The sequence below is a fragment of the Micropterus dolomieu genome, linkage group LG22 (assembly GCF_021292245.1).
Source record: "Micropterus dolomieu isolate WLL.071019.BEF.003 ecotype Adirondacks linkage group LG22, ASM2129224v1, whole genome shotgun sequence".
Classification (NCBI taxonomy): domain Eukaryota; kingdom Metazoa; phylum Chordata; class Actinopteri; order Centrarchiformes; family Centrarchidae; genus Micropterus; species Micropterus dolomieu.
The window spans coordinates 20,073,299-20,090,842 of record NC_060171.1 but is presented as its reverse complement, the minus strand read 5'-3'; the positions used below and the strand labels follow the sequence as shown (position 1 = coordinate 20,090,842).

The following is a 17,544-nucleotide window of genomic DNA, read 5'->3' as shown; positions in this document are numbered from 1 at the left end:
GCAGCGAAGATCAGAGAGAATGTAGAAACTCACGCTGTCTGTCCTCTCCTCTGGAAAAATTAAAGATTTTCCCATACCAGACAGTGTTTGGCAATACTTCACATACCACACAAAACACACGCTCACAGTCGCAGTGTTGACTTTGTATTTTAGTGTGGTGAATGTTATTATAATTATGCACTTTTATAATTATACTACTGGTAAGACACAGACAGCAGGGTCCTGCCTCTGTTGACAACACCATTATTACACACACACACACACAGACACACACACACACATACACACACACACACAGCCATAAGACGTCTTCCTGCACAATAAAGTCAGCAATTAATTTAAAATACAATAACTCTTTACATAACAAACACCCCCTTAAACATTTACAGAGTGAAATTTGATCCCAGATCTTTTGTTACCATATTGCCTCTGCAGCAGGAAACCCAACTCACTCAGCTCTCAATGGTCTCATTGTAAACACACCTTTAGTCAGTTAGTGACTGTCTTTAGTGAATGAGAGTTCAGACTGTCAGAACAGAAACCGCAGCTTGTCTCCTTCCCACTCCTCTCTTCTGCTTCTTTCTTCGTCTTCCAGCCCATTAAAAGCAAGCCGTTTTTTCTTTTTTTTTTCTCTCTCTTTTTTTTGTCATGAATCTTTAATCAGGAGAGTGGACAGGCTGAGACTCTGCAGAGCACTGACCCGGGCTGCTGAAACACACAGTCTGATGTAACTTATACAGACGTTACACAGGTTAGACATCGTAGGAAATCTCTAAGACTTGTGTCTGATCATCAACTAAAGCTCACAGTTATGTGCTATGTTTCAATTTCTAGGCAGGCAGGTTAAATTCTGCATTAAAACAATATTTCCATCTACACACTGATGGAAACTAAGGATACTATAGTTAAAATCCAGCATTGTTGGGTTTCTGGAATAGCTGCATGCAGAGCCATCGGAGTGTTTGCTCTCCTGTTTAGACTGAGAGGAAATCCATCAGCAGGAATGAGAGAGAGAGTGTGAAATGACTGTGTTTGTATGTTCTCTGCATCTCTTTTTCTGTCATGACACAAATGCATTTGCTTATGCAGTCGTGCCTTAGCTGCACACATGAACACAAATACACTTGCTTATGCAGTCGTGCCTTAGCTGCACACATGAACACATACACACACACACACACACACACACACCTGCACCAGTAAATAAAGCAATGCAGTCAGGTCACAATCACAGTAAACCACACAAACGACTACCATCTGTCTCTTTGTCTCTGCCTGTAGGAGTCAATGAGCCTCACTGGCAACAGTTCATACTACACTGCCCAAACACAATAACATTCACCATCATGGCTCAAAAAAAATGAAAGAATAAAATATCTGTGAAGGGGTACAGGCTATTCATTATTCCTCTCCCTCTCTGTTATCACTCTCTCGTTTCCTTGGTGCCCGACTCCGTCCCTCCTTCTCTTCCTGTAAATGAGTGATTTATAAGCCTTAATTGCTGGCAGTGGTTCATGTGGTCATGTGACCGCAACATGACAGCATGTGATAAATACACCCTGAAAATTAAACCCTGCTTTGCAAACAGAAACACGCAGATGCTTGCATCGCATCTGCAGAGTGAGAGGGTATTCGGATACTGACAAAAATAGAACTAGTCTAATAAAAGCTTTGCTTTCAAAACAAAATCTCAGCTCACGATGTGCTTTAAAAGCTAAATGTTGTTGTAATAAAAGACATTTGTCAGAGTGAGGCAAAGGGCAAAAGGGAAAAATGTACAATCAATAATGATAGACCAAGTAAATCTATTGTTATAAGGTGTTTCACAACGGTGCCCCGTAAACACTGAATGAACACACACACACAGCCTACAGTAGAATCTATCACTCTAGCTCACATGTGTTTCTTCCTCGTAGCGTTCAGCAGCAGGATGCTGACTGAAGGGCCTGCAGTGCTCAGTTCATGCATCTTATTGTTACATGGAGCCAGTTCTCAACCAGTGACCTTTTTATTCACCGCGCTATACATTGTTAAAATAATGTATGAGGTGTCTCAGCCAAAGCCACTTCATTGTGTTGTGTTATGCACAACAGAGGTACGCATGTGTGTGTGTGTGTGTGTGTTTCTGTGTGCGGTTTACATGGATTTGTGCAACGAATAATGAATGTGAATGCACAGGAACAGTTACGTGTTTGATGTTAAGACCGAACAAAAGCATTTTTAAAAAACTATCGACTATGCGTGTGTGCGTGTGTGTGTGTGTGTGTGTGCGTGTGTGTGTGTGTTTGTGTGTGTGTGACCTGCAACTGATAGTCATGCATCTAAGTATAATCCTGCATGCTGGAACTGATAAAAGTAGATTCACAGCATCAGTAGTGCTGGGTTTGTCCTGTCGACATCCTTGTGTTCTTTGTTTATAGGCCAGCAGTAAAACACATTTATTGCTGTGCTTTTGCTGCTGTCATGTGACAGAAGCTTTTTCTAAATGTCAAGTCATCTTGGGGTTTTGTGGGTTCAAAATTGTAAAACAAGAAAAAAGAATGTACAATTAAATAAAACCAAATAAAAATAAATAAATTAAAGGACAGCAATAAAAATGTACAGGCATCAAGATGAAAATAATAAGCAAAATATGATACAAGTTGATATTTTGCGAGATTCAAATTTAATTTTGTATACTGATATACTTTCTTACATTATATTTTTCTCCATGTCAAATGTCCATGTAGTGCAGCTGATGAAGCTTAGAGTCTGATGTTGACTACAAGAACACTGAATATTTTCCAAACAGCAAACATGATGGAGATGAACCTGCCTTAATGCTGTTACAGCACAGCAAATATGGCACATATCCACAAATGCGGCACACACAAACAGCAATGCAATAAATAATATAATTTAACCTGTATTCATCTAGTTTAAGGGGCTTTAATATAAGTGTTTTATCTAGAAAACAACTTTTTTCTTATCTTTTCTTAAACAATAATTAACTACCTCTCAATTACAATCCACAAATGAGCCACTTAATTTCCAACCTGATCTATGTTTTGTTGTTTCTATAAACTCATATAAGGACAATTTATCCATAGTGTGTGCACTGTGATCTGCCGCCACATTACTGCCTCGCTAATCTCTATTTCTGTTGAAACACAGAATTCGGGAAGACAGAATGAGAGGGTAAGAGGGACAGACAGAGAGGATCGACGGACACAGACAGTAGATAGCATGGAGCCAATCTTACTTTCAGCCTGACAGACTGTCTGTCTGCCTGCAACATGTTAAACATTTGACCTCTGCAGGTCGTACAAGATGATTTCACAGTTGGGACAACAGCAGAAGCATCTATTGAGAAACTAAGTGTGACTGTGCTTGCTTGATTGACCCTTGTGTGTATTGTATATTTTTGCAGGTTTGCATATTGCATATATGCTTGTGTATAAAAAGGTAAAGGGGGGTGGGGGACGACACAGCAGAGTGACTCCAGCACCGCTGCACCTTCCCTTACTCCACCTTATTTATTTGTCTGTATTAGTTAGCTCCTTCTCAGCACTTAAAATTAATGTCATCCAGCAGAAAATAGAGGCTGAAAGCTAAAATTCAGCACTTTCCCAGCAGCATGGTTATTTATCAAGCTAACAAGGGGAAGATGCATCCCGTTTCAGCCAGACCCAGGAAATATGTGCCATTAACGCCCAGAGCTAGTGTTTGAGAGCCAGGGAATAAAAGTGAGGGTGTCAGGGAGAGGGGATGGACGGCATCGCCAGCAATATGGATGCAGAGAGAGCAGCAGACACATTTATATAAGGCACAATAGATACACTCGAGTAGAAGCTTGAGAAGTGAGAGGAAACACACATTCTGTCTACCAACAGTGTAGCCACAAAACATTCTGTATGTGCTGCATGTGTGTATATGAAGTGCTGATTCGCTCATGGCTATAAAAAACGATCCTTTAGGGGATGCAGAAGACATAGTTTGGAGCTTTAAATAAATCATGCGCTGCCAGAGTGAGCTTAGCACTAATTTTCTCTTTAGGAGAGTGGTGTTGAAACACGTCCCGAGGACTGTTAGTATTGTGCCGTGTTAACATCTCTATAGCATCAGGAGCTAACACTGGAGTGTTGGAATTCAATTAGACACTGGGTGCAACGCTAAGCAGCTAGCATTGGGCAGTCACCGCAGGGGAGAGAGGATGGGATGGTGACACGAGTGGAGCGAGGAAGGAGTGTGTGTGTGTGTTTATGTGTGTGTAAGGAGAAGGAGGCTGCGGGCGAGAGGAAGGCCCTGGGCTGCTGGCTGAGGTTATTCAGGGGAATACATTATATCACACTAACCTCCGGCTGATCACAACTTCCTTTCTCAATCATGCTGTGAACACACAGTCACAACCTGAGGACAACAGTGGCTCTGAGGCTTACACACACACACACACACACACACAGTGGCAACAGCTTTACAACTAATTATGTTTGAATAAAACAACACAATCCAGGCTTAAACAACTGAAACATCGGAGAGAAAACTAAACACAAGTTAAAAAGAGGAGCGGGTTGATGTTTGGAGGTTTGGCTTGAGGGAGAAGCTTTCTCATGAAGTATCATCTATTCTGTGGTTTAGAAGAAAGTGAAAACACATAACACATTTTAAAAAACAATCCAAATCTAAACAGAGTTGTTCTGTGTTCAGTTTGTGTGTCTTTACAACTGCGGAAAGTCAAATCTTTTCCCTCTTTGTTATTTCTGATCCAGACCCAAATCTACTTGCTTCCTCTCTCTTTTTTTCCAGACCAGGCCTAATAATGAGCATACATCCTGTTCATATCCTCCCTGTCATTTGGATTTTCTGGATTGAGGGATGACTTCTGTGTCACTATCAAGACTGTAACAGTGTAACGAGTCTCACACAGAGCAGCTAGTAGTTATATATATCCCAGGCAGTAAATGAATAGTGAAGTATGTCAAGCTGTGGATGGAGCAAATCCTTGTCGCTGCAGAACACAAAGACTCCAACACAGCTGTAGTGTTTTATAAGTGAGAAATGTTTGAATTACAGTAAGTGTGGGCGATGCATTGATATTTATTGTTTTTCATCTGAAATCATATTGTGGAATTTTGCTTCAATATCAAAAATTATGATATACTGTTTTAACTACATTGATCCAATAGTCAGATTTTCCCCAGAGTAAAACTGCTCGTTTGCCATTACCACGTAGTCCAATGTGATGAACATTAACAAGCCTAAACAGTTATCATGATATACATCAATATTAATCTTCCGCCTAGTTTATATTACTATTTTTCCCACCTGCCATTTTTGAAGCTTTGATATTAACCACCAACTATTGGAAAAAGCTTTTTTAGGTGCCCAATTGAAGCACGCAAGTGCATGTGCGCATGTGTCCTTCCTCCTCTGCCATGTCTACAAAAACCTGACCTGCCTGCTGTCAGCCACAGAGGCACCTTGCCTCCCTGTGCCCCCCCCCCCCCCGAGTGGCTGACGTCACCGTGGGGGGAAGACGAGCAGGAGGCGATGACTGTGGGGTAACGGGGGAAGAAGGAAACTTGGGGGTTGGTGTGAGATGCAGTGGGGAAGGATCGTGGAGGTGTGGTGGGTGGGTGGGGGATCTGAAGCTTACTCTAATGTGCCCTCTCCACTCCCCTGCCTGTGACCTCAGAGCTCCTGACTGCCAGAAAGTGCTGAAGCATGCAGGTGTCCTAACGCCGCAGCCACACACACATGCGAACACACACACACCACACACACAAAGAAGCAGGTGCCCTACCTCAGCAGCCTGCAGCCTGCATTCTGACTTTTTTTTTTAACCACCACTTTCACCACCTCCATCCTTACTGTGTCAATATCAGCGAAAATTGTGGGTTATGTTGTCATTTATAACTGGCCAACATTAAAATAAGTGGACAGTGATGGAGTGCATTTCAAAGGCAAAACAAGCGTGTGCTTCACATTGCTGAGCGCATGAGGAAAGTAGCGCGTACTGTCTGCTGCACAGTAAAATTAGCCGATGCTGATGCTGTAGTTTCCCCTGTCCAGCCTCTCGAACTGTACAGTGTAAAACCTGAGGTGTCCAGAGAGTGTCCTGTCCTGTCTGTGTGTGTGTGTGTGCGTGTGTCTACGTGTGTGTGAGAGAGAGGGGTTGTAGAGAGTTGTATTACAGTGGTGATGAGTCGCCTGGCTGCGAGGCTGATACCTCAGCAGCACCCAGCATTGACCAGGCCTTTAAATAAAGCCTTCGATCCTCCAGCAGCAGAGAAGGTCACCGCCTGCCTCTGGTTACCCTGCCTGTCTGTCTGCATCCATGGCCAGGAGCCCTCCTGCCATCCCTTTCTTCGCTTCCTCACCTCCTCCTGTTCTCTCACCCTGGCATGCATGTCTGCATTCAAATCCAGGTGCCTTCCTTTCCTCAGTCCCTTAAGTCCTTCCCTAATTTTGCCTCCATCCTTCCTCTCCCACCGTCTTCTGACTGCCGATGTGAAAGCATACAAAACTAGCCCTTTGCTTTCCCTCGCTCAAGCCGTCATCCTCCGCCATCGTCTGTAGTCCCACCATCCGTCCATCTGCATGTCAGCCAGAAATACTAAAAATAATGTACGGTGTTTGTTTCCTCCGAGAGAGCTGAGAGAGTGAAGGAGGTCAAAGGGTCAAGACAAAGGTTTTGGCCTTATCCCATGAGCACTGCGCATGTAACCCTACTGTCAATCAAGCAGCACTGTCAGAGCCAAAGAACAGAGAGCTGCATAACATCGCACACGTCATTGACCTAAATATAAAGTGAGGAAAAAATGCATCTAATAATGAAACCCTCCCAGGTGTCTCCTGTCCCAAATGAGTGCTTACTTATTTAATTAAATCAATACAAACACGTGGTTTGTGGTTTTAATTTGACTCAGAAGAAAGATACAACAATATTGCTTCTGTCTTCATGACAAATTTTTGTTAGATTTATACCAATAGTGAAAATATTAAGATGTTATAGTGCTACAGATTTAAGGCTTCTGTTTGAATTATTTAAATTAGACTGACCTTAGGTTGCCTTTTTTTGTCATTTCAACCATATACAGCTAGAGAAATGAAACAGGATCATGGTGCTAACATAGAACAACACAGAGGCTCATGAGACTACACAGACCAACACAAGACTACACAAGTGCACGTGTGCAACGACTGTGAAAAAGTACTAAGAGTGCAAAATTACTAGTTGTGATATACCAATAAAAACTGCTACTGTAAGGGTAGATATAACTGCTGTATTTAAAAACAGAAAGCAGGTAACTGAAAATATACAAATTTACAGTCACTATTCATTTACAACTATGAAATCAAACAAACAATGGCTTTAAGAATTTAAAACTCTGTCGCAATTCTGTTAAACATTTACAGCATGTTGTATATTTAATATTGTAGTATATCCCAGATGTTTAGCTCGGATGTTTTTAAATATAAATTGGGCTTTCTTGAGTACAAACCTGAATTAAACTAAAGCAGACTGACACTTTTGTGTATAAATCCCAAATGTTGAAAATGCAAGTAACATAAATAATATACAATACTTAAATTAAAAACAGTTAAAGCTAAATTTCATCAGTTACTAAATACAGTATTATTAAAAGCTCTGTGTGAATATTATTTCCTGTATTGTGATGAACATGCAGCAGACATGAAATTCAGATTTTGTCAGACTTCTACACCACTAAACTTTTTCATGCAATTTCTGTCCTTTTTTACTTTCACATTAACCTTTTATGTTAATCTTTATATTTTTAATAGTGTATCAGTAGTATAGTAGTAGTAGTTAATTGTGTATAATTGAATTTGTGTTGTAAAGAAAAGGCGTGTCAAAGATTAAGAGACTGAAAAAGTTACCTCAGATTCCAGGGTGGTGGGACGGAGAAGTCACAGCTCTCTATCACAGATGGAGGAATTTTCTTGACGTCCTGGAATGACAGGAAACAGAAATGTACTATTAAACGTACAATCTGATCCAACAACACAGACATTACATACTTCGAACATTGTTTTTGGTTCCAAAACGGACCATGAATTCAAAGAAAAGTGACATGTTGGGGGGAGCAAAGATAAAGTCAGAATTTACTTGTATTACTCTGGAAATTAATATTATTCCTTTTAGAAAACCAATAAAACTTTCATCGAATAATACATTTGTGGTTTTTATATTGTTCTGTATAATTTACCCAGATTAATTCATAAAATAAAGCAATTTGGAATTATAATCTTTACATATTTAAATTCAAGGCAAATTCAGATGAACAGTTTAAACTATTCAGAATTATCCCATACAAACTATAAGCAGGGCTATATATTAAGCAACACAAAACACAAACAAATAACACAAAAAAACTTAAATCAAATGCTCATTCAAATAAAATCAATCAAATGTTTCACTCGATCAGACATCAGATATTAGATTTGAAATGAAGGCACACACAGATGTGCGCACTGCAGTGTATTTGAAAAGCAAAATCAATACACATCAAATGTATATCTAAAATCAATTTCAGGTTATAACATTGTGTTTGATAATATTTGATAATACACCTTGCTTTTATAATTATGCGGTCTTTCATTACAAAACATAACAATTTTAAGTGCAATATATAAAATAATTTAACAAAATTGTAAATTATATCTATTAGTGGATGGAAATTAAGCATTCAGATATCTACAGCATGTCTGACAGCAGGGTAGTCACTAGTCACACATTTGTGTGTGAACATAACATTTGCACACAAGTGGACATTATATGAACCCATGTCAGGGACGACTACCGATACAGAAAACCTGGTTTCAAAATCCAAGTGACGAATCATCCTGAAAACTTTTTGCTGGGCTTCAGTAGAGCAAAATGAGGCGAAGGAGCTACAAAGTATATTAATGCCCCTCAATCCATCTTTAAGCAACAATGAGAGCCATTCATTTTCCTGTAATCCGATTCACACTGGGGCCAAATGGACTCTGACCCATTCAGCTACATAGAAGTTCCCAGTGGCAGACCTACAGCAGAGTGAAATCTGCCGTCACCTGGAAAATGCTCTGAAACATCAACATGAACAAAACAGACCAGACTCTCTGCGGTACCTAAATTCTGCTGAGAATTTATAGTTTTTATGAGATTATGCACAAACAAACAAAGAGGCTGAATCCCACACAGAGGAAAATTTACACATGTACTCAAGTATGCACATTCCCACTCATACATACACACACTCGCTGCACACTCATATTTGCACATACATGTACTTTGTGTGCACTGTTGCTAACTCAAACAAGCACACACACACACTGGGCTTGATACGGGGGAAGTGAGGTCCATGTGAGGAGGGCGGCGACATGGCAGCAGTGTGTGGGGTCAAGGCCTTTCCCAGGTACAAATGAAAGGGAGAGGAGAGACTTTGGAAGAGCTGAACAACACTGTGGGTCACCTTGCCTGGCAAAGAGATCAATTTCTGTTTGACTGGCTGAGAGACAGAGAGAGAGAAAGAGAGAGAGAGAGAGACTGACTGCAGTAGAAGGGTAAATCACCTCTCTCCCTTCATTGAGATGCAGGTAAAACACACAGGGGTCAGGCTCGGCTCCAGCTCCACCCTGCATAACACAGACTTGTGCACAAGCACAGCCCCCAACCACCACCACCCCGCCACGTCCGCTGCAGTCCAAAACACACCACTCCATTGACTCTGTGCCCTGCAACTCAACTCACCGTTGAAAACACTGTTGAAAATATCAACACAGCCTCAACTATGTTTATCTGTGAGTCAAAATATTGTAATCACATATAATTAAATCATAATTAGCTTTCATCTATTGCCCTTTAGTTATGCATTCTGAGGAGAGCTTCTTATACCAGCAAATGCAAATCTAGTGTTTGAGTCACACTGCAACACAAAACATGAGACACATTACATGGGCCTGTATGCACATTCTTCTACAGCTGAGCATTTACAGTAATCTCAATTCAACACATGACTATAGGATTGGATTCAGACAATCACATTACCTCCACTCTGCCCATGCTTTTATTTGCAGGAAAAGAAATCACCATGTAAAGCCAATGTAGACAGATACACACAGAGGCAGCAACACAAACCTTCTTTACAACTGCTGCATTCTTGCCACATGCACAGCCGTGACAGGAGGGGACAAGTTAAATTATTAGGGTTTCAAATAAATGACACATAACTCAGGACACTGCAAGACAGAGAGAGAGGGAGAGAAGCTCTGCAGGTCTAGATGATGGACGGACCACAGAGGAACATAAACGCAGCTGATTTAAATCACTTTAAATGTAAATGTTTATCGCGTGGAGTGATGCAGATGCGGATTGAGTGGAAGAGATTGAAATTGTTTCCTCTTTTGAATGCAAATATGTTTTTAACCCTTTGGGGAGTTTGTCACGGGGAAGGTATAGCACTCACCGGGGAGGAAAAGAAAATGAACTCACACAGAAAAGAAATGAGATGTGTGAGTCCAATTGTTAACAAAACAGTTTTTAGTAATACAAGAAATATGATTTTTCATTCAGCTATAGTAGATAAAATGATAACATGGTGGCTTGTATATATTTTTGACATTTTGACACGTTAAGGTAAGAATGCTTTCTCAGGTAGTATTTTAACAAATAAAGTGTTTTCTTACTGCTCAACTGAACACTTGTGATTATGATAGAGGAAGTATTGGAGTAACTTAAACTTTGTTTCAGCTGCTTTTAAATGAATGTATTTCTTTTTTACCTTTTGAGTTTTTTCTACTAAGTGAGATTATGTTAACATCATTTGTTGTACTTTATAATTGTTGTAATTATTTAGCTTCCCTTTTGATTGACATAAAAAGCTACAAGCATCACAATGTCATGATAAAATGACTCATTCCTATAGACTTAATGCATTCAGTTAAAGCATACATACACCCCTCTACCACAAGGTCAAATAAAAGACAGTGCTGGCTGGTTATTGAGCACTCACACAAATAGACACTAAAAAGTGTGCACATCCTTTGTCCTATTAGTTCTAATGCATTAAAGCAAAGTACATGACGATGATTCAAATGTCAATACTGATAAATTTCAAAGTGATTTCCCATAGTTGACCTGAAAGAGAGAGCCCAATATTGTGACAGCGGACAACTACATTATCTTTAATAACCTAATCATTGGACAGACTGCAAATGATCACAGTGCAGAAGTCAATATACTGGGCTGGAGAGTAAAATTAAAGTTCATACTGATGACATTAATAATGTGGTGTGTCTGTGTGCGTCTGTATATTATATGTGCACACTTTTTCACACTGTACAAATGAAAGAGAGGATGTAAAAGACAGAGAAAAGAAGCAGCGAATCTGGTAAGAGTGCTGAGAAATGAGGAGGAAGCGCTGAAATCTTGTTTCCTGTGCCTTCTGTCCTCCTTCATCACAGGAAGTGAATCAGTGCTACTGAATCCTCCTGCCCCTCGGTGTGTCTAGAAGTCAAAAGACACACACACACAGACACACAAGCAGAAAGCCCACACAATTTCCACACACTCACATTGATCAGCAGTTTTCCACTTTATCATTCTTCCGTATTGAATAACGGAGCACAAACACTGGAAACCTATGAACCATAACACAAAGCAGGCCTCCTGTCTGTCACATGACACTGGTGATACACAGCAGGTAAACATCCTGAGACTCTTAAGAAAACTGAACTAATCCTATCTACCTCGCAGAAGAAAGAGGTGCCACGAAAGAAGTATAGCATCTCCAGTTCTAGGTTATAACACAAATGTAATTAAATAGCACACTATATTGACCTAATCAGATAGGAGGGCCATAAATTAGTGGACACATGCTCACTAAAAGGTCCTCTCCTCTCAGCTAGGATGCATCTCTGATCGTTTATCATCTGAAAGGAGCAGGAAGGCAGCCAGCATCTTTCTCTCCTCTCTCCCTCTTGCTCTGTCTCTGTCTCTCACTCACTTTTAATCACATAGAAAATCATTCCTCCAGGCATGAGGGGATCTGCTCTCCCATCTTGTCCCTCACTCTGGGCTTTCATGGGAGCCAATGTAAGGCAGGTGACTGTGTGTAGTGTGTGTGTGACACTGTTGTACAGGTGAGACACAGAGCTAATGCAGAGTGTGCTGCATTTTAAAGTTTCCATGAGCTACGCACACATTTGAATATACAGACACACAGCACATGCACAAACTCAGACTGTCAAAGGTCCTGCAATGGGAAAAAGATAATATCCCTCCTCTACACACACTCATAAACGGATGCACACACACACACACACACACACACACACACACACACACACAGTTTTTTGGCAGCATGCTTTGTGGTGTCAGTGACTTTGTATGGCAGCCTGACACAGACCTTGTGCAGCTTTTATCTTAACCATACTTCTCTTTAGGATGCACTGAGTTCACCAGGCTGATTTCAGGAGGAGTAACACTCTACTGGCCAGGTTAAGTCCAGAGCAGCGGCAGGTTACAGGCTACTGGACCTGTCAGTCGCAACAAAAGCAAATTACTTCGAGTGCCTCCTGTGGCTTTTCTCCTTTTTCCCTTATCAGCGTTTTTATGTCAGAAGTCAAACAAAGGCTCTTTACAGTGAAGCGAAAGAGGTGGATTGCCAAATTTCCTCGGGCCATATCACTTTTACCATAGCGAAAATTTTGTCACGCTATAATTGCTACTAAGCATCATTTAGTCTAAATAGGCAATTTATTAAAATCATATAACCACTGTATATTTATAACGTTTTGACTCCATAAAGTAAATTTTCAGAAGGAATTATTTGCACGGAGTCAGAATTCATAATTCCAAAATTAGATGTGTTTAATCGTATATTGCCTCATCTTATTGAGACGAGTATGTTGTCATGTAAACCTTGATTGCTGTCGATTTGAAATTGATCTTCCCGCAGACAATATTCAACAAGTGGCCAGCTACCGAGTAAAAAGTGCAAGTTTACTCTAACATCAATCATTAACTTGGCCTTTTCATGGACACCTGCAGCACAATTATTAAGCCCTGAGGCAAACATAAAATTATATTATTAATGTTGAACATTGTGGTCACATTTTCTTTTAAGAGAAATTTAAGAGTTTGTCTTTAATTACGCAACAGGTGAAGACCGTCTCTTTTATTTTTTGAGAAGTAAAAGTCATCAAAAAAAATGCCTTGTAAGAATTCGCCGTGTGGTTTTAATGGGGGGAAAGAATTAAAAACGCATATTTAGTCACAACATAAAATTACTTCAGTAGATACATGAGAGCTGGATCGTGGATCAGTTATACTTATGCGCCTTGCGCGCAACATCTGTCTCCCGCGTTAATCAATCAATCAGATGTTTATGTTCTCTCGATGACGTTTGCAATTGTCATTTTCTCCTTCTATTTATATTCCAGTTAAGATAGAGAGGAGATGAGAAGACTGTGTGGTGCCGCCTCAAAGGCACAGTGACAAACAACATGCAAAACTAGAGAACAAAAATAATAAATATGTTCAGGAGAATATATTTGTTTCCATTCATGAAGGTTTATTGATGAATGGTAAATTTATTAAATTTCATTTTTAAGAGTGAACAGGATGTCTGCCAGTTGACTGTACTGTCCAGACAATACATTTGACTGTGTAGAAATCCAGAGCATCACAAAAGATGTATATGACTGCATGTTTCTTTGCTTAATTATTCTATAACACCGGGAGAATATTATATTTCCACTTCCAAACAGTTCACAGTTTATTTACCGAATAACACCCATAGGGTCCTCGGTAAACTCACTTCAGTTCCTTAAATAAAAGGAAAACACATTAACAACGAACTGCAGAAAGAACAGATCATTTGTTGCAATAATGTGCGTGACAAAGTGGCCTATTTCTCACTTATTTAAGGACATGCATCATAATCTGCCTCTGTTCAAAGCATTTTATCTTCAGCCCCACTTGTTGATCGCAATAATCTATTTAGTCTGTGCATTTTGTCAGGAAATATTATTTTCTACTCAATATTCTGATGCTGCTTTCCTTGATAGCGTGTTGCCTGTCAGTATAAATCAATATTGAGTAGAAAGTTGCTTATTCCACATTGTCCTTTTTTTCACAGGGCTCCAAAAAGATGCCTCTAAAATGTTGAAGGGTCCATGTTCGCGGGGAAGTTTTATGAAAGCAAAGTGAGGGATGAATAAATCCCAAAAGGTGATGAGGCTGGACAATGCAGTCATGGTATAATACAATCATAATACACAAGTTCACAAAATAAGGAAAAAGAAAAAAAAAGTAAAAACACAATCCTTACATGACCAGCATGCATGGCTTCACATAACTGTTACAGTCTGACATCAATTTTCCAAACTTCTGCTGTAACTGAGTTTGGATGCTTTTTCACAAGATAGGATGAATGATGAAAATGAGATTATTCATATCAAAATAATTTGACTTTAAACAAAAAACTAAAATGAATTCACATCGAAATAAAGCTGCTGTGCCGGAGGATCATTTAATTCCACAAAACAAATTCTGGGTAAAGGGAACAGGATGGACGAGGCGCAGGATGAGGCTACAAGGGCGGACACATTCAGCAAAGTGTGAAGTGATTTTATGCAGTGTGTCTAAAGACAAACAAATCGGACAAAAATCCTTCAGAATTTAGTGGAAACCGAATTCGTATTCAGTCATTTAATAGGCCTATTTGTGTGTCCCTTAGAAGTGATAAAACATAAATCAAACAAGACCCTCACCCTGAAACAAAATACTTTTGAAATACAGAAAAGTGGAAACCTCGTTTGTCCTTAACTAAAGCAGGTTTAACAAACCACTTCAACACAGCAACGCAACCTATTTTTAGCTGCGCGCAAATCAAAAGTTTTTTTCTGTTTCTTTGTGGGGTCGGTTATTAAAACTTTTCAGCGCCGAGACTCACATGAAAAACTCCGGGGATGAGGGGTTGTTGTCGCTGCTGGATCCTCCGTTTTCTCTGAAGCCGGTGCTGATCAGCTTCTCGTATTTCTCCTTGTAGGCGTCCCTCTCCCTGGCCAGCCGGGAGATCTCCTGCTTGAGGTGGTCCACCTGCTGGATAAGCTGCGTCTTCTCTCCCTCCAGGACGTGCCGCTGCTGAACCCGCTTGTACCGGCATGACTGGGCATAACCTCTGTTCTTTAGCGTCCTCCTCTTCTGTTTCAGACGGATCACCTCTTCCTTGCTGACCCCCCGGAGCTGCCTGTTCAATTCCCGCACCGACATGGTCACCAGCTGCTCGTCCGAGAACCGATCATCCAAGCGCAAGTGCTGGTGGTTTCCCCCCGCGACACCACTGGACTGAGACCCGGAGGAGGGGTGGTGTGCCCCTGTGTGATGGTGGTGGTGATGGTGGTGGTGGTGGTGGGGATTCCCATTCTGAGCTGCGGCTGCAGCGATAACCGCGGACACCACGGCGGCCGCTGAGCCCATCTCCTCCCCGGCCATGGCGCCTCCTGCGCCGGCTGCGCCGCCGAACTGCTGCCCTCTGGCATAGCCATCGAAGGTCTGGAGCTGGTGACTGCTGCTGATCAGCGCCTCTACGGCGTCCTCCGGGCTAAAGCCCAGAGCCTCGGGGTTCAACTGCTGTTGGTACCCGGTCATCCAGTAGAAATCCTCCAAGTGCCCCTTCTGTTCGCTCCCTGATCCCGGACTGGGCGCCGAGAAGCTTGGAGAGGGGGGAACCGAGCTGCAAGGCGTGCTCATCGGGGTGGAAGATAGGGATCCCCCGGCGACCAGGCGGCTGCACTGGCTGATGCTGCGATCAGGCTCCACCGGCTCCTTTTTCACTTCAAACTTCATCAGATCGAAGTCATTAACATATTCCATGGCCAGGGGACTGGTGGGCAGGTCGGAGTTGCTCATTGCCAGCTCTGATGCCATCCTCTTGCTGTTGACAGTCCTCCAAAGGGGGTGAGGAGCACCTGTCAAAGTGGGCTGCTGAGACACGCACTGAGCCAGCTTGATTTCTTTATTTATTTTCTTCAAAACAGGAAGAAAAAGTGAATTTCCTCGCACTAATTGCGCAGCGCGGGTTTTGGTTTTGTGAGTCGATAAGTTTTTTTTTCTTCAGTCTGTGTTGCACAGACGCATTGGAGCAGCGCTGTTTCCTCCCTCTCTCCCAGCGTGCGGGTGTCTGAGCGCCGCTCTCTCTGTTTCTACCATTTAACACTTCATGGCTCCTTTTAGGATTAGTGCGCCAAATTGAGGAGGTTCACGTACGTGTCCCGGGCAAATAGTTGCTTTGTGGAGACTGAAAAAAAAACACTCCACCCAAGGATTGATAGATTTTTTTTCTAAGGGATCAGTCAGCCGACGAGTTAAAAAGCATTGCTTAGTTTTATAGGCGCCCTGACGTCAGAACTGAAATATGAAATTGACTGAGACTCAGCCAATGAGGAGCCCAGCCCGGGGATGTAATTAGCATAATAGTATAGAAACCAAAGTTTTCTGAACTGTCCAAGCCATCAGCAGATTGACACATGAGACTAAATAGGCCATTGTCCCTTTTGCCAGTTTGAATGGAAAACAACAAAACCACGTAAAAGAAAACAGATTCGAGGATTAAGAGAAGATATATGATGGTAAATATGCACGTCTATCTTTTTGTAGATTAACACGTCGTTATAATTTCAACACGTATATTTAAAGTTTTTCCATCATCACAATAATCACATAACATAGCCTATCATTTAAATGTAATTGTAGGGTCATATTTGATACCAATATTGCTTGTTTCAGCGTTGTCTGATGATTAGTCAGGCTTTCTTAACCCTGCTCTCATTTATTGTGTTGATTCAGCAAGACATTGCACAGGTGCATTTCAATAATATATGTAGGCAGCTTTGTAATTAGGGAGGCAAATTGATCTCATAATTCTATGACAACACAACCGTTTTAGTCACTTTACCCAAATATCTGGAAATTTAATGCTTCAAAATACATGTTAATGGTTTTCACTGGGCGATTGATAAATGGTCTATATACCACATAAAGTCTACAGAAATCGATTATTACAGATAAAACGGACCGTTGTGTGAGGAAGGTGAAAGTGTTTGAAAAGAGCGTGGCGGATTGACATTATTTGGAAACCCAACGTCGCCACCTTTCGGTATAAGAGAATACTTCATGTGGCTCCCATAAAGGTCTTTATGTGTCCGATATTCTTGCAGTGTGCAAATGTTTTTTTTAAATCCCTTTTCTCTTGGGGAGTCCTGTCTGCTCTCTGTTAGTCTTGCTGGATTATTTAGTAGGACAAACATTTACTTCCATGACTCCTCATGATAAAAAGAAAACAAACGAACAAACTAAAGTAAAAACAACAACAAAACACATTATTTAAATTATACACAAGTCATTTATTTTTCTTTAAGGAGAAAACTGTAAACCCATTTTCTTACACCTGCATCCCATGGTAATGTATTCACATTATACATACAAGTCCTTGTCAACATAATGGAATACTCTGAAGTGACAACACCTCCACCTGTGTCCTTCTGGACTCTATA

The 17,544-nt window shown here is 41.0% G+C and overlaps 2 protein-coding genes across 2 annotated transcripts in view; one reads left to right on the top strand and one right to left on the bottom strand.

Annotated features, from left to right (window-relative positions):
- Positions 1–15,919, bottom strand: part of LOC123961446 (transcription factor Maf-like) — a 43,282-nt gene extending 27,363 nt beyond the window's left edge. Inside the window, exons 1-2 of the mRNA XM_046036853.1 lie at positions 14,943–15,919; positions 7,882–7,952 (exon numbers count right to left, since the gene is read on the bottom strand). Of these exons, the coding sequence (XP_045892809.1) occupies positions 7,925–7,952; positions 14,943–15,919 (1,005 nt within the window). The 3' untranslated portion in view covers positions 7,882–7,924. The remainder of the gene's footprint in view (positions 1–7,881; positions 7,953–14,942) is intronic.
- Positions 1–17,544, top strand: part of LOC123961427 (zona pellucida sperm-binding protein 3-like) — a gene marked incomplete in the record, with an annotated part of 791,580 nt that overhangs the window by 607,410 nt on the left and 166,626 nt on the right.